This window comes from Sprattus sprattus (genome assembly GCF_963457725.1).
Source record: "Sprattus sprattus genome assembly, chromosome: 1".
Lineage (NCBI taxonomy): Eukaryota > Metazoa > Chordata > Actinopteri > Clupeiformes > Clupeidae > Sprattus > Sprattus sprattus.
This window is the reverse complement of record NC_137920.1, coordinates 31,316,982-31,339,481: the sequence shown is the minus strand read 5'-3', so window position 1 is coordinate 31,339,481 and position 22,500 is coordinate 31,316,982. Positions and strand designations below refer to the sequence as shown.

The 22,500-nt window shown below is 42.9% G+C and overlaps 2 protein-coding genes across 2 annotated transcripts in view; both read right to left on the bottom strand.

The window, feature by feature from the left end:
- The window catches only part of ccdc88aa (coiled-coil domain containing 88Aa), a gene marked incomplete at both ends in the record, with an annotated part of 28,486 nt that extends 19,789 nt beyond the window's left edge, over nt 1–8,697 (bottom strand). The window contains 7 exons of the mRNA XM_080853999.1: nt 509–649; nt 2,287–2,370; nt 3,351–3,409; nt 4,253–4,322; nt 6,485–6,590; nt 8,363–8,463; nt 8,617–8,697. Coding sequence (XP_080710125.1) covers nt 509–649; nt 2,287–2,370; nt 3,351–3,409; nt 4,253–4,322; nt 6,485–6,590; nt 8,363–8,463; nt 8,617–8,697 — 642 coding nt within the window. The remainder of the gene's footprint in view (nt 1–508; nt 650–2,286; nt 2,371–3,350; nt 3,410–4,252; nt 4,323–6,484; nt 6,591–8,362; nt 8,464–8,616) is intronic.
- A 3,648-nt stretch (nt 8,698–12,345) lies between these two features.
- pld5 (phospholipase D family member 5) overlaps nt 12,346–22,500 on the bottom strand; it is a gene marked incomplete at both ends in the record, with an annotated part of 13,854 nt that continues 3,699 nt past the window's right edge. The window contains 9 exons of the mRNA XM_080853544.1: nt 12,346–12,599; nt 12,823–12,913; nt 13,457–13,622; nt 15,661–15,812; nt 17,312–17,509; nt 18,145–18,272; nt 18,955–19,063; nt 20,789–20,972; nt 21,441–21,577. Coding sequence (XP_080709670.1) covers nt 12,346–12,599; nt 12,823–12,913; nt 13,457–13,622; nt 15,661–15,812; nt 17,312–17,509; nt 18,145–18,272; nt 18,955–19,063; nt 20,789–20,972; nt 21,441–21,577 — 1,419 coding nt within the window. The remainder of the gene's footprint in view (nt 12,600–12,822; nt 12,914–13,456; nt 13,623–15,660; nt 15,813–17,311; nt 17,510–18,144; nt 18,273–18,954; nt 19,064–20,788; nt 20,973–21,440; nt 21,578–22,500) is intronic.

The window sequence follows — 22,500 nt, the reverse complement described above, 5'->3', positions numbered from 1 at the left end:
TTGAGTGCTAAAAGGAAACGACTCTTGATCATTAATTTTAGCACTGAATACCAACAGGGAGGCATAATTGGATTGTTTAATTGTACTGTTTTTTTTCAGATCTCAATCACATATTTGACAGAGATACATGAATTTGATTAAGTGTTGTAAAAATTCACCTCTCTGATTTGCCTTGAGGTCAAGGACATCCCCAATCAGACATTTACAAAAACACACGCTCACCACTCACATTCACACACACACACACACACACACACACACACACACACACACACACACACACACACACACACACACACACACACACACACACACACACACACACACAGCGTGACATGAATCATGTTCCTCAATGCATTAAACATCAGTGCATCAAATGCACAACATGCATATCAATGCATACAACTACATGGTGTTCTAGGTCCATATCTCTTCACTTCAAACCCATGCGTGTCTCAGACGGGGTCAGTGTTGCTGAGAGGTCAGAGGTCAGACTGGGGATGTTTACCTCCAGCTGCTGGTCTCGCTGGTCCACGAGCCTGCGGAGGTGCACAGCCATGCCCCTGGAGAGGGTGTCCAGGTCCTCAGGGCAAAGGTCGCTGACCTCCAGCCAATGCAGGTCAAACACGCTGTCCTGACTGTCAGTGACCTGTCAGATGTTTAGATCAAACGGGTGTTTGCAGACACACACACAAACACACACACACACACACACACACACACACACACACACACACACACACACACACACACACACACACACACACACACACACACACACACACACACACACAGACCAAACTCACATAGTCACACATGTACATAAACACACAGACAGACACCCACACACACACACACACATACACATGTACACACATAGTGAGTAACAAGAATCATGTTTTCAAACGTCAAGCATCAATCCATCATTATATATCTATCTCTTCATGGAGTTTTCCTAATGTGTATTACAAGTAGCGTATCGTCCCACATTGTTATACTACATACCAGTACGTTATATTTGCCCTGTAAGTGTCTGTCATTCAGCTCTCGGGAGCATCCTATGCTTTCTATACAGCAATCAGTAAACAAGCCTTTTGTGACGGCCAGGGCTGCTATGGAAAAATACCCAGAGGCGAGAACAAGGCTGTGGAGTATAATACATAATAGAGGCGTATAGCATGATAGAGGAAGCATGCTGAGGCACTGGTTGAATCAAGCACACCTCATTTAGCAGGTCCCTAGAGGGCCAGGTGCCGCTGCAGAAGCTAAGCAGGAAGTAGGCTTAGTGCTATCAGAGATGTGTGAACACAGAGGGATGAGCCCACGCTTGATCACCGCAGTGGGGGGTTCCTTGCTTTCAGATTGGAGATTTGAATGGAAATGTTGAAACTGTAGTTTAGAGCAACTGAGTCCTGAGAAAAAGCTGCAAAATGGATGCCTGTGTGGATATCTATTTGAACAGAGTTACGAATAGTTACCAATATGAGTTGGTTTAGCTGCTCATTGAGTTGTAATTACACGTGATATTTTCTTCATTGGAGAAACAATTGGATTGGACTGTGGATACAAGGTGATCAATGCGAGCACAGCTATTAAATCACTGGGTGTGTTCGAGAAAAACACAGAAGACAAACGAGGTGTCACACAGTGGGGAAAGTTTACCTCTCTTAAGAAGATATCTTTCTTGCTATTTATGGATTGCTCTAGTATCCTGCCCAAAGTTGGCGAAATAAGGCTACAATCACACACAAAATGTTTTTACCGTATCGCAACAATAAAGAATAGAAAAGGTTTCTGTGTCAGAGATGAACGGCAGACCTTAATTTATACTGGAAATATGGTGCTGCTCTCTCTTCCAGAAGTAAACAAAAAACAACTGAGGAAGGAACATGCGGGAATGATCTTGGAGAAGAACATTTTGGCCAAAACAAAACGTAGCCAAACTAAACACACAGTTTGTGACATTCATAAAATGTTGGTGAAGTTTTCCTTTTTCTATTTCTGTCTATAAGGTTTATAAATATACATATATAACACAGAGATACAAGGACCCGTTGAGTTTATGACATACAGAGCCTGTATAAGTGTTACTTACAATTCATGTTTAAAGGTGGAGTCCACGATTTTAATTCAATATACCAACACGTTACTTCAGGAACACAGAGGAGAGAGGCGTAATTTGATTGGCTGCTGAGCTCTAAAGTATCAACAACCTTTCGTCAGAATCGCACATTCTACTCTCAAACCAAACCATAATTAAGAAGATATTTGGTTCTGGCACACTACCTCTTGGATGTGGGATGCTATGGCTGCTTTAGTGCCAAAGTCCAGCATCTGAATCTTCTCGATGTACTCCTCTTTCCGGTCACACTGTAGGGGAGAATAGGGAGAGGCACATTGAGGTCAAAGACAGAGACACAGAGACACAGAGAGAGAGAGAGAGCGAGAGAGAGAGAGAGAGAGAGAGAGAGAGAGAGAGAGAGAGAGAGAGAGAGAGAGAGAGAATGACGCTGCAGAAACCACACTTCCTGTTCTTCCTACCCCCTGGTAAAAAGGGGTCAAGGGCTTCAGTGTAACTGTAACAGAGGCCTGATGAAACAGTGGATAGGGATGTCTCTGTTCACAGCAGGAAGTTGGAACCCAAGTGGACTCAAGTGACCTCCACACATAGAGTGTGGTTGAGTTCAGCACAGTCACTTTGTTGTGAGCATGTGACAGACATCTCTTAAGCTTCTCAGACACTGAAGTTCTCTAACATGAATAAATGATGGACAAACAACTTGCACCATCATTTCACATTCATGTGTTATGATATGCATGTATATAAAATGTATAAACAATATGTATTCAGTTTAAGCCAAAGGTGTAATGTTCTGTCAGGTATGTGGGAATATGTAACACACAGGTGGAATGTGCTGTAGGCTATGTCGGTTTATGTAACATACAGGTGTAATGTGCTGTAAGCTATGTGGGTATATGTCACATACAGGTGTAATGTGCTGTATGCTATGTGGGTATTATAACATACAGGTGTAATGTGCTGTCAGGTATGTGAGAATATGTAACACACAGGTGTAATGTTCTGCAAGCAATGTGGGTTTATGTAACATACAGGTGTAATGTGCTGTATGCTATGTCGGTATATTTCATATACAGGTGTAATGTGCTGTAGGCTATGTGGGTTTATGTAACATACAGGTGTAATGTGCTGTAGGCTATGTGGGTTTATGTAACATACAGGTGTAATGTGCTGTAGGCTATGTGTGTTTATGGAACATGCAGGTGTAATGTGCTGTAGGCTATGTGGGTTTATGTAACATACTACAAATGAGGGTATAATCGGGTATTACCTGCACAGCACATCCTAGTAATAGCAGCAACAGCTTCTTCATTTCCTCAACGCTTTGCTCTGGGATACACAAACAAAGCCCCACTATTACAATCCCTGCCCATCCACACATGCACACAGCAGTGTATGACCTACTGGGAACTGTGCTGATTCTCACATCAATAAAAAGGAATTAATCTCTCTTTCTCTTTTTTTCCAACGCTGAAGTGGGCTAAAGCTATCCGCTGCCTATCCTCGGCTTGCGCGGCACGATGGCACAATTTGGGTCAGACATGCCACGGCCACCCAGAGTGGCGCGGTGTGGGTCCACAGACTGATACAAGTGCAATTGAATTATAAAACTGCTGAGCCCGGGAGTGGGGGGAATTGCTGGGTGAAAATCACTGACTACCGTGGTTTAATTAGGCAGGAGAAATACAATTAATCTATAGTGCTATTAACCCTGTGAGGAATGCGACACAGTAGCATGTTACGATGTGGCAAAAGTGGAAGAAACGAATATGAGAGTATCAGTTTGTGAAAAGATACTTTATGCAATTTACTCAAATCTCATTCTATTCTTTACTCAAAACTCATACTATACTTTAATCAAAACTCATACTATACTTTACTAAAAAGTCATTCTATACTTTACTCAAAACTCATCCCAGGTGCATTGGGATCAAATCAGTTCCTCTCTCTACATACAGCACCACCTATCTCCCTCACTTTCTTTTGCTATTAGTTTCTATACTCTCTCGACCAAAACAAGCTGAATACAACCAACAAAAACTGAACTCAATCACAGATGTTAACACCACATAAGTTTGACATGTTTCATGACATGTGTGCCAGTGATTGCATACATCACTGTACTGTGTTTATAAACTGTATATATATATATATATGATCCAGAGAACGTACCACAGAAAGGGTTCTTGCCCAGCACCAGCGCATTAGGAAGAGGCATCATGATCAGCTGCTGTAGAGTCTCCTAGAAAGGGAATTATAAACAGCAAACACTGAGGAAAACTACATTCCACACAAGTGCATTTAAAGTACATCATTCAAAACAAAAAAATACCCAAAGGACTGTGCTGTGTTTTATTCTGACGGTCACAGGGTTTTGGTAGTTTTACACACAATTATCATTCGTAGACAGTTTTCTGTGCTCATTAAATTGTGTTTTTACAGTTGCAAGCACGAGTGTAGCCGGATGACTAATTCTGTGTTTATTAGCCTAAAAGTTGGCTTGGGGGGGGGGGGGGGGGGGGGGGGGAGGCAGGAAAGAATTATCCAGCTCCCGAGGGCCACTCAACTTTGATGAAGAACAATTACTGTGCCCTGCCAGTGGGGGCTAACTTTTCTGAGGACAGCGGCCTGACAGAATCCCAGTTAGGGACAGAAGGAAAGGGTGGGGGTGTGATTGAGATCCAGTTGCTTATTCCTCCAGCTGCTTGCAAGTAAAACACGTCTACCAGGATCTGTTCTTGCTTTTCCAATCGAAGACTGGTTGCTAAGGGTTGAGTTGAATCAATGCTTGACCAATGATGGAAGATCTATACAGACTTAAGATGGACTAACCTTGCATGCTAAAAGAGTGGAAGGGATATTTTAAGGAAAAGAAGTCATCGCCAAGCTATGAAAATAGAAATGGTATAAATAATGCAAAAGGTTCCGTCTCTGTACCCAAAGCCTTTTAAGATGTGTCTCCATAACAGTGCAAGTGTGAGACTGTGACTGTGGTGGTTTTTCATGTTCATAAAAACACTGGAGGTTTAACGGTCTGGTGGCATAAACTGACTTTACAGCAGATGACGGTGTGTCCACTGACAGCTCTGTCTGATGGGAACTCATCATTGTGATTTCACTCACACTCGCCCTTTTCTCTCCCTCTTTCTCTCCCTCTCTCCTCTCTCTCTCTCTCTCTTTCTTGGTTCTGTGGCGCAAGCAGAATAAGTACAGTCGACCTCCCAGACATGCCCCTGAAATCCCCTGTGGGGATGGATGGGGATTTGTGCAGTGGGGGCGAGAACGCAAAGTGCCTGTTTCACATGACTGGAAGTGTCATTTGAGGAAGCAAGCAACCCTAGTTGCACGTACAGATGTGTGAGGTTATATCAGAACAAACTAAAGGGCTTCAGTTTACATTTGAGACTTGTTTGGATAAGTAAAATACGACATTCAAATTAATTACTCAGCTTTTTTTTTTTCACTTTAAAACCCACTCTGACCCCCTTCCACACACACTCAAACACCCTAGCGTCTGTCTTTTTCCTCGGAAAGGCAGCTTTTTTGTTTTCGTTGTGAAGTTTGGCAGTTGCTGTCGCTGTTGTTCTACTGTCGTTAGTTGGTCACTGCTGGTTGTCATTACACACAAAAGCACTTCAATCAGCTGCACGGGTGAGTGATGATAGGAAAACCAGCGCTCCACTCCAGGGAACCCAAATGGGTCATTTCCAGCCCCCAGAGCAACAATGGTGTCTACAGCAGCAGCAGCAGCAGAAGCAGAAACAGTAGAAACAGCAATGCACACACAATCCCACAAGCTGGTCTGGTCTGATACAGCCTCTCCCCCCCATCTACTGATTGCACCGATGTTAACATGTGGGCCTCCAATGATGATAATGATGATGAGGATGAAGAGGATATTTAGGGCAGCCATCTTAAGAGGAGGCCAGGCGTCTGGCCGTATGGGAGAGGGGCCGTTTAAGACCGGGAGACAGATGTGCGAGATGGCTTCTAGGTCGGACCCTCATAAAGGGTATTAAAGGGCGGGTGACACACGCACTTTCCATGTCAAATCCATGTGTGTGTGTGTGTGTGTGTAGGACAGAGAATGAGAGAGAGAGGTTGTGTGTGTGTGTGTGTGTGTGTGTGTGTGTGTGTGTGTGTGTGTGTGTGTGTGTGTAGGACAGAGAATGAGAGAGAGAGAGAGAGTGAGAGAGAGAAAGAGAAAGAGAAAGATAGACTTTATGTTTGTGTGTGTGTGTGTGTGTGTGTGTGTGTGTGTGTGTGTGTGTGTGTGTAAACAACAACTTTGTGTTTAAAAAAAAACCTTGGGCTGGCCACTAAGTAAGTGTAAAACAAACAAATGTGCACAGGGGGAAAGGCAACAGTACCAACCCAGCCCGTCTCCTCCGCCCGGCTCCTCACCTGGTAGTAGACTTTAACATGCTGCACGAGAACCGCCAGGTTCTGGATCCTCTGGCTCGGCTCGTTGTCTGCCTTCTTCACCCTCGGGCTGGTGGCTTTGGGCTCTCTGCGGACCAAGAACAAAGTAAACACACGGGGGCACCTGTGTAAATGCAGTCGCCATGGCACCAGGCTCATTCAGCCCAACAGGAGGGGTGAAACCCGTGGAAGGGAGGGCATGTTCTGCTACAAACATGGTTTAAATTTTTCCAGGGGAACCATGCTCTCCAGAGCGAGCGAAACACAGCACAATCCCCCCATTCAGCTGCTCCTTCTGCCCCGTCTTGGAGCGTCGTCCCAGGCAGCCAGTCAGCTGGCAAAGCACGGCCAGCTGGGGTGTGAGTGCCAGGAGCAGCGCCCATGCTTTCCTGTCTGTGGACTAGAGTATGACTTTTCATTGAGAGTCACTTTGTCTGGTTCTCTCCTCCCCTGACACACCTACAACTCCTTTCTGTCTGTCAGATCTCTCTATTGCCTCTAAACATTTCCTCTTTTTCTCTCTCTACTTTCCCCTAAACATCTCTCTCTCTGCCTCTTTCTATACATGCCTAACCTCTTTTGTGTCTTTCTTTATTTCCCCTAACCATCTCTTTCACTCACGAACATTCAAATTCAAATGTGCTTTTTTGGCATGGCAAGTGACACAATGTTTTGCCAAACTTGGACAAAAGGGGAAACAAAAACTCTCTCTCTCTAACACACACAATCTCTATCCTCTCTCTCTCTCTCTCTAACACAGACACAATCTATCTCTCTAACACACACACAATCTCTCTCCTCGGTATCCCTCTCTGCACCAACCCTGGCATATGTCCTGTGTGCTGTCTGCATGCCGACACACTGACCTAAAACCCTGTCCCGTGTTGCCCCAGTCCCGTTGCCTAGGCCACGGGCATCTCTCTCCCTGCCTGTCATTCTCTGGGATCCGTCTTTCATCTCAATCTGAGCCATCTGTGCCTGCATGCCAGTGGAAATCCAGCACACAGCCATAATCCAGAGGGGCTCCCAATCTGTGGGATTACCGGAGCTGGCTATCATGTTTACCATCATCACAGCGCTTGAGATGCCAAGAGGATGTCTCTCTTTCTTCTTGACAATGCTCTTTTATCTCCTCCACTCTCGTTCCCATGTCTTAGACTCAGCAGGGAGGTAGTAGAATAAAGGTTATGCCAACATTGCCCTCTAAAACCTTGTGATCAAATTAGAAAGGGCATTGAATTTATCACGAGTGGGTATCTCCCCTATTACAACAACACTACAACACAATCTAATACAAGTTCAATGAACACAGAAGTACAGGACAACACAGAAGAAGAGTGAAGAGCAATAGGCTTCATATTTTATTCCTGTAGCCCTACAACTCCTGTTTATAACTTGACAGGTATCGTGCGTTTTATATTCACCAATAGCCTATACTAGACATTGTTGGAAATAAACCCCACCCAATCTTAAACTATGAGGGCCTCCACACCAGAACAGTTATGGTGTCAATGAATTACAAAGAATTCCTTTGTAAATTGGCGTGACAAAGCGAGTTCTGTTGCGTGTCTAAAGCATGCCATCGTCCAGAGCTGTGACTGCTCATATATGCAACAGCTGTCCTAGATTACATGCTATCTAGGGAACAAGAACTTCCAAAATATGACAATTATGTTGGCATAGAATTCCTAAAAGCTCGTCCTGTGAAGACTTGTTGCCCGTGGTATCACCTCCAACACTTCAAAGCATCATGACAGTATCAAAAATTCCAAAATTGATTTGAATATGTAATTTCACTTAAACACACTGCAAAGACTTACAGGCAGCAAGAATGCATACTGATGAACAATTCATACTTACATTTCCCCTATAATCTTGTTCAGGAAGTACCCATCCACTAACTCAGTGTACTCCGAAAGTACACTGCCATCCTTCTCACCTATGTACCCAAATGTCTTCACCTATACAAAAGAAGAAAACAGAGAATTCACACCAGCTGGTGGCTTACATTGCACTGGTTACACTATAGCGTTAAAGTAAAACCATAGCACAAGGTTTTAGCTACAGTTAAAAGAAAAATGATGCAACTGTATACTAAGACATGGGTTCCTTACCCAGGTGACAAGGGGGGTTAGCATGAAATGCTCCAGTGCTGGCAGCATCTCACTTCCCATTTTTATATCGGGTAAATTCATCCGAGAGTTTGAGGGACGTTCAGTGTATGAAGCCGGTCATCCAGGTGAAGACAGTAACGTTAGCATTCATTCGGACATCCATTCGAAGCTGAGTGAACACATCTTCATTACGTACACTGAAATGCTGCTGGTGAGACCTTCAATCCGGTGTCCTGCAGACGTTTGACTTCGCAGCTTGTCTAAAACTCCTTGAAATTCACGCCTTCCTTAAACCATGTTTAGTGAGAACCCTATATCGCTTGTCTTTATGTTGACATCATTTCATTTGAAACGGTAGGGAATGTTCAGTAGGCATTGTTCAAAAAAAGATTCCATTACTCTGCATCGCTCGTACAGCGTATTCACCTCTTGCTGGAGCATTGCAGCCGCAACTGCAGAGGACCGGGAAACCTTCCACGCCGCACGACTCACGCCTCCCTCAGTTTCCCCAACAGATTAAACAGTCATTGAACGTCATCGCATTAACATCAGTGTGAATGGACTGACCTGACAAGATTCCATACTGAGGTGGTTTTATCGAAATCGGTAGGGTATCATATCTGCTTTGCTACCGCTCTGCTTTTCTCTCTCTCTTTCTTTCCCTGTGTGTAAGCGTGTGTGTGTGTGTGTGTGTGTGTGTGTGTGTGTGTGTTAAAGAGAGAGAGAGAGAGAGAGAGAGAGAGAGAGAGAGAGAGAGAGAGAGAGAGAGAGAAATGGATAGACGCACTCTCATTAGGCCACCACACTCATCCACTGTCAGTGTATTAATTACGGAATTCGAATTTAAGAATTTCTATTTACTTGACCCTGGCCAATATTTTAGACTTTGCAGCCTAAATACTTTTCTTATAATAGTTTCCCTTTTTTTTCTTTCGCCCTCCTCCTTTTGAATTGCAATTCAAATCAGACTTTTCTAAAACCACACATAAAAATATCAAATGCCTATCCAGTTTGACATCACTTTGGTGGCAATCACTCATAGCATGGCATGGAGACCATGGTGCCCATCTCCCTCTGACAAGTTTACATGTTTGCAGCCTAAATGCTAGATACTGCCAAATGGCATCCATGATCTAGAAAATCCATGGCAACAGCACAAAGTACCAATGGACGACCATTAAAATATCTTTGACCTTAATCTGTTGCCATAACAACCCGAGTCCACCCCATCCTGATAACTCTGCGCATCCTAGCAGCAGGTCTTCTCGGGTCAACTGGCCCACATGGTGAATTAGACACATAGGACAGGCTACAAGTCATTGAAGTATGCTACAGGTATGAACTATTTTTTTTGGTCAATAAGTCTGAGTAGCCCAGTAGCCTACTATGAACTGTCTTGTTCCCCAGCTCTTTGTTTTTGCTTTGCGATCATATTTAGATTAGGCTATCGGATAATTTGAACGAATCACAAAATATCAGATGTCAGATGAATGCACTTTTATGTACGGGCTAAAGTTATGCAAAAAATATAGTTGTTTCAGATAGTTTGTGGGCCATTTCCCGTGATATTGACAAGGACAAACTACCGGTAGTTCATCAGTTGTCCGGACAGTGTCGCGCTTCCACCTTGTGGTCAAAATTAGGTAGCCTATTGCGTCCAAACTCATAAAATAATCTAAACATATCGACTATCCGTTTTTTCACACGATCCTTGCTCTTTGTGCAGTGAGCTACACAACTTATACAACAATATTAAATCTTCCTGAAACCTTTATGCCCATTTGAGACAAAAAAAGTCAGTTAATTATCAATAAGCTATTACTCGACGACTATCAGCAACAACAAACAGGGCCTAGTAACCTGCCCCATAAGTTAACACCCAACTTTGTCCCTGGCCACCACTAGGCTCCTATCAAAAGCATTCTTAAAATGTCGATGAATAATTCACTTCATTGCATTGGTAGTAAGTCGAAGAACGAAGTTTTTCTTTTTACATCTTCTGTGCAGTTCTTCTAGAATCAAACATTTCCCAGTTCAATACATCACTACTCCGATCTATCAGTAGATGTCGCTGTAAGGATCTTTACCAGCAACACATGCTTGTGTGAAAGTGCTACAGATATCAGGTCGAAGTTAATTTCAGATTTAACCGATTCTCAGACTTATAATACATTTTTGAAGCAATTGAAAAATATGCCTACATTTCATTAGTAATGATAAAGCTTCTCCCAGTAGTCTATGTATGGAGGTCAATTAAAGCATATCGCTAAAGGATGTGTCTCACGTCAGAGACATTTTAATTTTGACTTACCTCACAATATAAATGTTTCTTGATAACAAAAACAGATGATGTAGCTTAAAAGTAAATCAACAAACCCTTTAAAATGCTGCATATTACATGAAAGTGCAGTAAATTGAGTAATTATGTGATATTTTCTTGCCATTATAATTTGTGGATTTTATGCAATAGGATGGTATACATGGTATTTAAGAAATTAAGGCTCAAGAGGTTTGATGAAAATAAGTTTGAAATGTCAGTACATTCAAAACAGATAATTGAAACATTTGAAAACTCTGGTAGTTTTAATAACAGTCAAGTATAGATCAAGTGCAAACGATTTCATCAGCTTTACAGGGCCATACCTCACATTCACTTGTATTGGATATATCAGTGGAAGACGAAGCGGTCAGGTCGAAGCGGTCAAGCTTGAAATCCTCCAAAGAAACATGCAGTGCTTACAGTTTAGCATACAGTAGTAGTAGTCATCCTTATTTCAATCCTTTGAAAGTTATAATCCAGGGAGAAGTTGCAAGAGCCATATTTTTAAATATGTTTTACTTTTTTATATATTTTATATATTGTTTTATTATGTTTTTATGTTTATTGTCAGCACCAATATGCCAAAACAAATTCCTGGTAGGTGAAAAAACGTACTTGGCAATAAAAACAATTCTGAGTCTGAACAACAGCTCAAAAAGCTTTGGCTACAGGAACCAGTGGCCAACTAAAGTCAGCAATCATGCTCCAGAAGTAATCCAAATTAAATTAGCTCATAGCCACAGGACAGATGGTTGAAATTTTGGCAGTAGTGCTTCTAGTGTTGGTTAATTCGTGTGCTTTGATATATGAAATGAAGACAAATGTTGCCCAAACGCCCAATGTAACAACAAAATGGTGCCAACCAAAAACTGGCCATGTATAAAACAGGGTGATTATAAATGTATATAAAAACCGAGCAATGTTCTTTATAATTAAAAAAAATAATAAAAAAATTACATCCATGTCATATAAAGGCATACCATCATGAAAGATAAACACTGATATAAACTGTTGAAAATGCTGGAATGTCAAATAAACATGCAAAAAAAAAAAAACACATTTATGTGGACGAACATGTAGACAGTGCAAACGTGTGAAAGTTTGATTTCGATGAGGAGTATCGGGTCACACAAAGTGCAAACGTGTGAAAACAAAGTTTGATTTCGATGAGGAGTAGCCGGTCTCACAGACTTGCACTTGATGGGTGACTTGGAGAGCCCTGTATTCCAGCGTCTCCCAGCTTCACATGCAGGTGTCTTTACACCCCTTAAAGAATGCATACATTGTGTTGCTTGAGTGATAGTTCAAGAGGAAAGGAAAAAAATACATTCTCTTTCAAATTGTAATTTTGCAGCTGTGATTTTTTTTCCAACGTATCAAAATCAGTCCACGACTTAGAGGGATGTGCATCACTTTCCACTTCTCTCTCTGCGCTCCATTGCTCTCCCAGCCAATGACAGTCCAGGGGTCTTCAACGGACTTCCCATTTGGGTCATAATGTGCTGTAGACTCATGGCGTACTGCGAGAACCAATCCCTCTCGAAGGCTGCCTTCATCTGATCCAAAATGGAGGGCGTGTCTTCCGGATGCACTCCAGTGGGCTTGATCACGAGCCCAGTTCCTGCGTTAAAGGTGAACTGACTTCCCACCCAGTCTAGGTTTCCTTATCATTAAGAAAGAGGGAATGTTTTTTACTTACAGTTTAAATATTCCACCAGTGTACAACTAGTCCTGTTAAATGGAAACCTTCAGCAAAGATCAAGTTAGCATTCACAAACAGGCGCTGCCAAACAACATACACACACACACACACACACACACACACACACACACACACACACACACACACAACCAAAAACACACACACATGCAGGTATGGCACGTACCTATGTATAATGCATTGTCAGTCACCATGTACTTGTTGTGGTTGAGTCCCTTGTCGTCTCTGTGCAGTCCTTCATTAGTACTGAAAAATTTCTTTTAGACATGACAAGTAACAGGAGAACGTTCTAGTGAGAATAATTCTTATACAGCAGGAAAAAAACAGGACTTCATAAAGGCAGTAATTAATAGGGATAACTATCTTACTAATCCTAACCCTAACTTAATGATACCTGTATGGCTTACTGAACTAATGTGGCTCATGAATAGTAAACTAAAACTTGACTAAGAAGACGTGATGGTATACGATTAAAGTTACAGTAGTATAGCACAACATATAGCATAGTGTAGTGAAGTATCGTTTAGCATGGTAAGGTATAGTTTAATATAGTTCAGTAATGTAACTTTGTTACCTGTTGTTAGAAATTAAAATATTTACTTTATATAAAATAGATGTAAGCAGGCATACATTTTTTTCACAGTAGAGTTACGGGCATATTTTGTGTTTTATGTGGACAAAAGGCATTACATAGTTTCATAATAAATGTTGTAAAATGTCATGTACAATCATCATTAAGCTGCCTTGTCTGGCCACTCATTTCACCAAACATCAGTCAGAGCCCAGACAATCCTTCTTACCACTTCCAGGCTGCAGTCCATCTGCTGAACACACAGCGAGCTCAGCGACGACACAAAGTTAATCGTGTACGGGTGCGTCTTCTCCCAGAAACTTAGTAACAGGCGCACAGTGACCCGTCTCAGGACCAGCGCCTCTCTGAGGGCCTCGTCTATCTCCGACCAGTACCTGGGTGAGAAAGAGGCCGTCAATGAACACCTACCACAATCCCATGGGAAATCAGGACTGTCTTCACCAAGGCTATGCTACAGAACTGTAGAGATGTGCACCATCATTTGACAGAAGGTGAAAACAGTGTGGTGCGTAAATGCCAGAAGAGGTGGGCACTGGCCAATAATGACTATCCATACAGGAATCCTGTGGGAATTTGCCACTATCCTAAATTAGAACAAACCTGTCAAAGTACAGGGCTGTGGAACAACATTTCTGACAATTGCCTGAAGGAAGAGAAGAGGAGGAAGAACTGAATGAAGGAAGGAAGGAGGGAAGGAAGACACGGCTGGTTGGCCATAGTCAATTTGGAGCCCTGCATGATAGCACAGTGAGTCACACTGTGGGAGTCAATGTCCTATCCCCCGTAATACATTGCTATACAAATTGAAAAGTGCTAAATTTAACTCAAAGTACAGTGCCACTTGAAAGTATGTGAACCCCTTGACCACTTAGGAGTTTTCTGTTGTTTTACCATGATTTTTCATTTTTTTCATCACCAATTTTCCATAGAAGGAATGTCAGGTTTATGTTTATCATTTGCATGTACTTTTTTTAGAGGGAATTGTTTGAGTAGCCAAAAGACTACATGAAACATGGAATTAGTCCATTTCAAAAGTAAGTGAACCCCCTAGCTGAATTGGTAAAGTCAAGCAGGTAACAGATTCAGTGAAACTTATTTGGGTGCTTAATTAGTCAATTAAGCAAACCGATCATCTGAGACATCCTTAGGGAAAGGTTTGGGCAACACAGATTATAAGAGAGAGGAAACCAACCAAACTACTGTAGTGCCAAGGTGTACCCACACAGATCAACAATGCCGAGAGGAAACGAGATATCCGAGAACTTCAGGAAGAAGGTTCTGACAGCCCATCAGTCTTGGGGAAGCTATAATACCATCTCCAAAAGATTCCAGCTCCATCCATCCATCCAAGACAAATAATTTAGAAATGGAGGGCATTCAACATGACCGCATCTCTGCCTAGAAGTGGACGCCCATCAAGACCATCACCAAGAAGCACCAGAAGAAGAAGAAATCAGGTAAAAGTCAACCCACACATCACCTCTAAAGAGTTTCAGACCTCTCTGGCAGCATCTGGGGTAAATGTACATGGGTCTACAATCAGACGAAAATTGAATAGACATGACATTCATGATCGGGTTGCTAGAATGAAGCCTCTGCTCTCAAGAAAGAACAAAACTGCCCGTTTCAACTTTGCCCGAGAGCACTTGGATAAACCAAAGGCCTTCTGGAAGTCCCTTCTTTAAACAGATGAGTCAGAGATAGAATTATTTTGTCACGATCAAAACCAACAATTTTCGTGTGATTGTAGACCCATGTACCTTTACCCCAGATGCTGCCAGAGAGGTCCGAAACTCTTTAGAGGTGATATGTGGGTTGACTATGTGGTCAAGGGGTTCACATACTTTAAAGTGGCACTGTATGTGGTGATACTCTGTGAAGTGGTGGCTCAGGTTGATACTGAATTAATGACTGGAGGTCCTGAGAAGCACCCTAGCAACCATATAAATGAAATGTTTAACTTTGTTAATTTGCTATTACATTTCAATATAACACGACGTATGTTTAGTTTTACTTTGTTCCTTGTCATTATTTCTTGTTGTATTATTATTTCACACTCTAACATTGCCCACATGTTCCTACATTTCAAAAGCAGCAGTCAGATAAATACATACAGTATAAATTCAAAGAAGACATTAGCTTCTCTGGATCTCACATCCTTGGTCTACTCAGTAACCTTCTTATATTACTTTTTGTATCTTATTTCTTTCAATGTCCCACACACTGACCTCTCCCCAATGATCAAACATTAGAAGAACTGATATCTTAATTGGAATAACAGCATAATTCAAATAAATAGCATCTCTACTGTATTTGGTTAGCATCTCTATGTGGCTTTCCCTGGTTCTCTTACGTAGCTCCACTCTTTGGTGGATTAGGACGAAGCGAGTGTCTATGGCTGGGCGGTCTGACCTTGTAACATGTAGCCCCCGAGAGGTCCTGTTCACCAAGGGCAGGTAGTCCGTGACAGAGACGTAAATGAAGCTCTTGGCCTCCTGAATCACCCGTTCTATGGCCTCGATGTCTCTGGTGCGACCCTTAGGGCAGAACAAGTCTGGGGAGGTCTGTTGAGATGAAAACACTAATAAAAAAACATGGCTGTATGTGTGTGTGTCAGAGTGTTTGTGTCCATCCATTGTGTGCATGTGTGTGTGTAAGTGTGCACGCGTGTGTGTGTGTGTGTGATTGCACACAGGCATGTATAAACATCTTTTCTGATCATCAATCTGTCTGATCAGTGTCCTGGGAGGACGGCAGTTCAGCCCCTTAACAAAGACAACTACGCTCCTCCGTCACCCCCGATTTCCCCTCGCCTCCTTTAACACAAAACTAAGATGGATTTCCTGTTTTCGAACCTTCACGCCTCACTCTCACTCCCCTCAATAACGCAGAGAAGGCTGAAACCAGACCAGACAGCTGGGGAGAGGGGAGGGGAGGAAATTAAGAGATGCACGTCCCTGTGCATACATCAACGTCAGCTGGCAACTTTATCATAAGTCCCCGTAATGTTTACCACCAGCGTGCGCCATTACTGCGCCGTTTCATTCCCACAGGGTGATGGATGTCTTTGCCACCCCTGATAAACAGCTTGCCGCTGGGAGGACGGTGAGATTCATGGGAGCCAAATTAGGCTGCCATGCTCCAATCTCACATGTTTTTTGCTTAATTTTAGCAAGACAACTTTTTTGGGTGGAGTGTTTTTTTTTTCTTTTTTAAATAAATGGAAAGTAAACAAGGTTCCACTTTGCAGTGAGATGACGATAAACTCGCCAAAAAAAGGGAATGGTTAATGGTCCTTTAAGGAGTTTTGTGAAAATAACTTCCAAACTACTGCTTCATCTAGACAGTATAATCTTGTTAATGTATCTACTTAATGAGTTTCCTGTGTATTTTGTGTAATGTGTGTGTGTTACGTAAATGTGCCATCTGACAATAAATAACACATTATGAAAGAATAACGACAGAATAAAAGACTCTATGATCAATTTGCAGGTGCCTACTTGATACCAACACACAAAATGATAATTATGCATTTCAATATAAGCTACATTTGGTGGATTCAAATAAATAATTTAAATGTGTGTGGTTTAAAAAAGTACAGCAGACTCGTATAGGCATTGGCGTCTGTATTGTTTAGCAGAAACCTGTGCATATGTTCATGTGTGTGTGTGTGTGTGTGTGTCTGTCTGTGTGTGTGTGTGTGTGTGTGTGTGTGTGTGTGTGTGTGTGTGTGTGTGTGTGTGTGTGTGTGTGTGTCTGTGTGTGTCTGTGTGTCTGAATGTTTGTGACTGTGAGTGTGTGTGCGTCTGTGTTTGTGAGTGTGAGTGTGAATGTAAATGTGAATGTGTGTGTGTGAGTGTGTTTGGGAATGTGATTGGTGAGTGTGTGTGTGTTAAAAAGAGAACAGCAGTCTCACAGACGTGTACACATTATAGTCCGTATTGTTCAAAAGAAACCTGTGCGTGTGTGTGTGTGTGTGTGTGTGTGTGTGTGTGTGTGTGTGTGTGTGTGTGTGACTGCATGCATATTGAATGTGTGATAAAAAGAAAAACAGCCGACTCACAGACATGTAGACATTGGCGTCAGTGTCGTTGAGGTGAATCAAGAGGGGCTCGTCCCTGCTGTAGAGGGCCGTCACCCGCTTGGACCAGATGGAGGGGATGTAGTCTTTGTACTGCAGCTGCCAGTAGAACGAGAAGATCCTGTGCAGGTCCAGGGCCAGGCAGCTGCAGTTATACAGGAGCACTCCTAGCTCTTTCATCTGTGCAGGGGAGAACACACACATAAACACAGACACACACTCACACACACACACACACACACACACACACACACACAAACACACACACACACACACACACACACACACACACACACACACACACACACACACACACACACACACACACACACACACACACACACACACACATGAACGTACGCACAGGTTTCACCACACACTCACAAGCTCCCAGAAACAACTTCAGAAACAGCACAAAGTGACGGGAGAAAAATACTTTTAGAATGATGCACTGTTTGGGAAAGGGGCTTTGATATACATGCCACGGGCCAAAGGAACCCTCGCAAAGAACTTTTTGTCTTTTTAGCGTTTCTGAAGTTGTTTCTCACGTTGACTCTGGGAGCTCGTGCATGCGTGGTGAAACAGCCATATGGTATTGTGACAGTTTTGTCTGCGTGGAAACACATTTTGGATCATGGAAGACAATTGCGGCTGTCTTTTATTCTGTGCTACATTCTTTTATATTCTATTCTATTCAGTGCTCTCTTCTTTTTTTTTTTCTTCTCTCTCTCTTCATTTTCTTTTCCTGTCTTTCCTATTCTTGTCTCTAAACGTACACGGTGGTGCAGCAAAAAAAAGATGGATTGTCTGGATACCTTGGCTAGGGACCTCCAATCCATGCTGCCACTCCCGATGTATATGTGCTTTCGATCCACCACCCAGAAAGATGAGTGTAGGTGCCCTTTGGTCAAGGCTGTCATGTTCACGTAGCGAACCTCAGCATCTACAGAGAGAGAGAGAGAGAGAGAGGAAGATACAGAGAGAGAGAGAGAAAGAGCGAGAGAGAGAGGGTAAGATACAGAGAGAGAAATAGAAATGGAGAGAGAGAGAGACCAACAGAGAGAGATACAGAGAAAGAGAGAAGAATAGTGAATGAATAAGAAAGAGACGATCATGAGAAAGAATAAAGTAAGGGGGTGTGTGAGAGAGAAAGAGAGAGAGAGAAAAAGAAAGAAGGAGAGAGAGAGAGGGGAGAAAATTAACGCTGAGGGCTTGACTTGCTCTTAGGTTTGCAACCTTGGAAACCAATCTAGTTGACATGAAACTCTGATATCAACAGTATTGCACATGCACAATGTCTGACCTTGCCTGAGACCTTGCTGGGAGTGAGCGAGGGATGATAATGAAAAAACTCTGGACAAAACAAATCAGGCAGGGCCCTGCCGAGTATGAGCAACAGATCACTGTTCCCTTGAAATCGACAGATTGCAGGAATCGATGAATAGTAAATTGTGGTTTTAGGTCCCTATACCCTCTGAAGGGAACCACCCCCCCCCCCCCCCCAGTCTAAGAAATGCAAGTAAACCCAATCACCCTCAACATCAAAGCATAACATGCCCCCCCTACCTACCCACCCACTATAACCACACACCCACCCTCACGCGCCATGACAGATGTGATCTTACCGTGAGCAGTGAGGGCTGTCAGCTCAGCAGACTCCGTCAGACTGCTGGTGACCTTCAGCTTCACCCCGCGTGACTTCAGGCCGAGCAGCCTTTCAAAGAGACGCTGGCCCTGAGAACAACAACAACAATAACACAACATTAACAACAACAAATAACAGCATCAGCTGTGACAGTCAACAAGCCGCTCACAAACACACTAATGCCACTTTAAAATTGGAGGGAGACACCTTTCAAGGGGACCAAGGGGTCCTAGGTGGATGAGAAAGGCGCCTTTGAACAAAAAATTGGTCCTTCAGGGCAAAAGACAGATGCAAATACATTATGTACCAACCTCCCCTCCATCGTCCACATATTCAGTGTCATTGTCACTGTTAATGATTGTGGTTAATGTGCCCCAACATAAAGGGATGTCAGTACCTCATGTTATATTCCCAGGCATATACGTCAACAAGTATGTATCGGATTTTACAGTTACAAAACAAGACAAAGAACTTACAGATACAAAACAAGACCAAGAACTTACACTTACAAAACAAGACCAAGAATGTTTGACTCTCGGTTGAAAATAAAATGTGGCGCACAGACATCAACATTAGTGCACTTGCTTTGTGCCTGCTTTAGGTATTCAAGGACTCGTGTATGAGACAATGGCAGTAATTTACAATGTAGACTCATCGTGAATGTAGTCTTCCTTCTAACCGAGGTTCAGTCCGTTGAACACTCTGAAGCAGGTTACTTTGTCTGACTGAACAATACAGTCACACTAGCTCTGATTCACTTAAGGACACTTTCCCCTCATCGAGACAATGGCTGGTCTAAATGAAGTTACGTTCCCCTCATTGAGACAATAGCTGGTCTGAATGAAGTTACGTTCGGCGGATGAAAGGGCCTTACACATTATGAATGCAAATGAGATTTGAATTTTTCACTGGAACTGTCTGTGCCATAGAGAGAGAGAGAGAGAGAGAGAGAGAGTTTGTGTGTGTGTGTGTGTGTGTGTGTGTGTGTGTGTGTGTGTGTGTGTGTGTGTGTGTGTGTGTGTGTGTGTGTTGTTATCAGTATTATCACTAATGTTGCTGTTATCTGTTGTTAATATTGTTGTATTTGGCAACAATGAATCGCGCATTCATGCCAATAAAGCCATTTGAAATTGAAATTGAAATTGAGAGAGAGAGAGAGAGAGAGAGAGAGAGCAAGAGAGCGAGAGAGAGTCTAAGTGATGGTCTAGCCATTTTTTTCTGCTTTTCTATTGTAGGTGGACTCACTCAATCTTCAATAGTAACCATTCTACGATATAACTAAAGAGTTCTTCAGCAAATGGATAAAAAGATAGCAGCGTAAACAATGTTTTGCAAGCCCAAACAAAAAAAGCTCAATAGACGAATTAAAGAAGAAGAGGATGAGCTTGCGTTGATCTCGTCTCATGAGGAGTAGCATGGGTGCAAGAATGACTCATTGGACAAGCAAACGTACTCTATGTATTTGGACATCCGCTGATTTGCAGGATGGGAGTTGCATGGTGAGCCTCTCCATATTGACATAGCTACTAGATTCCATCAAACTGAACCAGAAAGTTCCAGTCTGTGATCTCTTGTCATGTAGTGTCAGAGGTACTACATCTGGACCAGGAAACTGGAGTTTTACCTGCTTCCAACAAGACTCGATGGAAAAGCACCAAATCAGAACTTTAGGTTCAAACCAGAACTTTTAAGTTCTAGACTGTGAACTTCTGTCTGGTCACAGCAGAGTTACGTCTTGACTCCACAAGACTACATGGAGAACACCTGAAGCAGAACTTTAAGTTCCAGAACCTGTTGTGTTTGAGGTTCCGTACCTCATTGCCTGAGAAGTGTCCGGCCTGCTGCTCTCTGGAGGTCAGGGTCCAGCGGGGGGAGACGATCTCCACCGAGCGCTTGGCCATGTCCAGCAACCCATGGAGACCCACAGACAGCGCCAGCGTACCCTCGTCTGCAGGGGAGAGGTCCAGCTCTTCTGGAATGTTCTCCACCAGGACTATACTGTGGAGATGCATTTAAAAAAAGAAAAAGAAACTGAATAATCAAACAGGACACAACCCCTCAGCCAGAGTGAGCTGTCAGACGTGACTTCTACAGTAATGGTAAAATGAGGACTAACCCCAACCCCTGACATTTCACTGACACTAGAAAGAGAATCTGAGCAGCACCCTAGAGACTTCTGGTCTTGTCGAGAGGGATCTTTGTACTTCGACCCTTTTAGAACCTCTAAACCCGCCATAGGGCCTCCAGTGTTCAGTGATTTGTGTTGAAAAAGTGCCAACTAAGACCTTCGTTCAGTGTACAAACAGCAGAACTCTTTGTAAGTCATAAGGCAGAATTAAGTGTTACAGTAATGAAATACATTATTTAGGGGAACACATTTGACAGACTTAATTGAGTCTCTTCCATTTTTTAACAATGTGGTGGATGGTGCTGGCAGGTGGGGGTGATGTCACCATTACCTCTTACCGACATTTAAAGTTGCAGTTCTCCTCTGTGATGCCATCCTCGTCCTCCCCCCACACGTCCACCGAGGAGAAGATGAGCGCCACCAACACCGCGAAGCAGCACAGCAGACTGAAGAGCGCAATGCATTTCTGCTGGGACTGTTCAGAGAGAGAGAGAGCGAGAAAGAGGTATGGAGAGAGAGAGAGAGAGAGAGAGAGTGAGAAAGAGGTATGGAGAGAGAGAGAGTTATAAGTATGGAGAGAGAGAGAGTTATAAGTATGGAGAGAGAGAGATGTATGGAGAGAGAGAGAGAAAGAGGTATTGAGAGAGAGAGAGAGAGAGAGTGTGAGAAAGAGATATGGAGAGAGAGAGTGAGAAAGAGGTATGGAGATAGAAAGATAGTGTGGGAAAGAGGTATGGAGAGAGAGAGAGAGATAGAGAAAGAGGTATTGAGAGAGAGAGAGAGAGAGTGTGAGAAAGAGGTAAGGAGAGAGAGAGAGTGAGAAAGAGGTATTGAGAGAGACAGAGTGTGAGAAAGAGGTATGGAGAGAGAGAGTGAGAAAGAGGTATGGAGAGAGTGAGAGCGAGAACGAGGTATGGAGGGAGAGAGAGAGTTATACGTATGGAGAGAGTGACAAATAGGTAGGAGAGAGAGAGTTATAAGTATAGAGAGAGATGTATGGAGAGAGAGAGAGAGGTATGGAGGGAGAGAGAGAGAGGTATGGAGAGAGAGAGTGAGAAAGAGGTATGAGAGAGAGAGAGAGAGTTATAAGTATGGAGAGAGAGAGATGTATGGAGAGAGAGAGAGAAAGAGGTATTGAGAGAGAGAGTGTGAGAAAGAGATATGGAGAGAGAGAGAGAGAGTGAGAAAGAGGTATATAGAGAGAAAGATAGTGTGGGAAAAAGGTTTGGAGAGAGAGAGAGATAGAGAAAGAGGTATGAGGGAGAGAGAGAGTGTCAGAAAGGTATGGGGAGAGAGAGAGAAATAGTTATGGAGAGAGAGGGAGAAAGAGGTATGTAGAGAGAGAGAGAAAGAGGTATGTAGAGAGAGAAAGAAAGAGATATGGGGAGAGAGAAACAG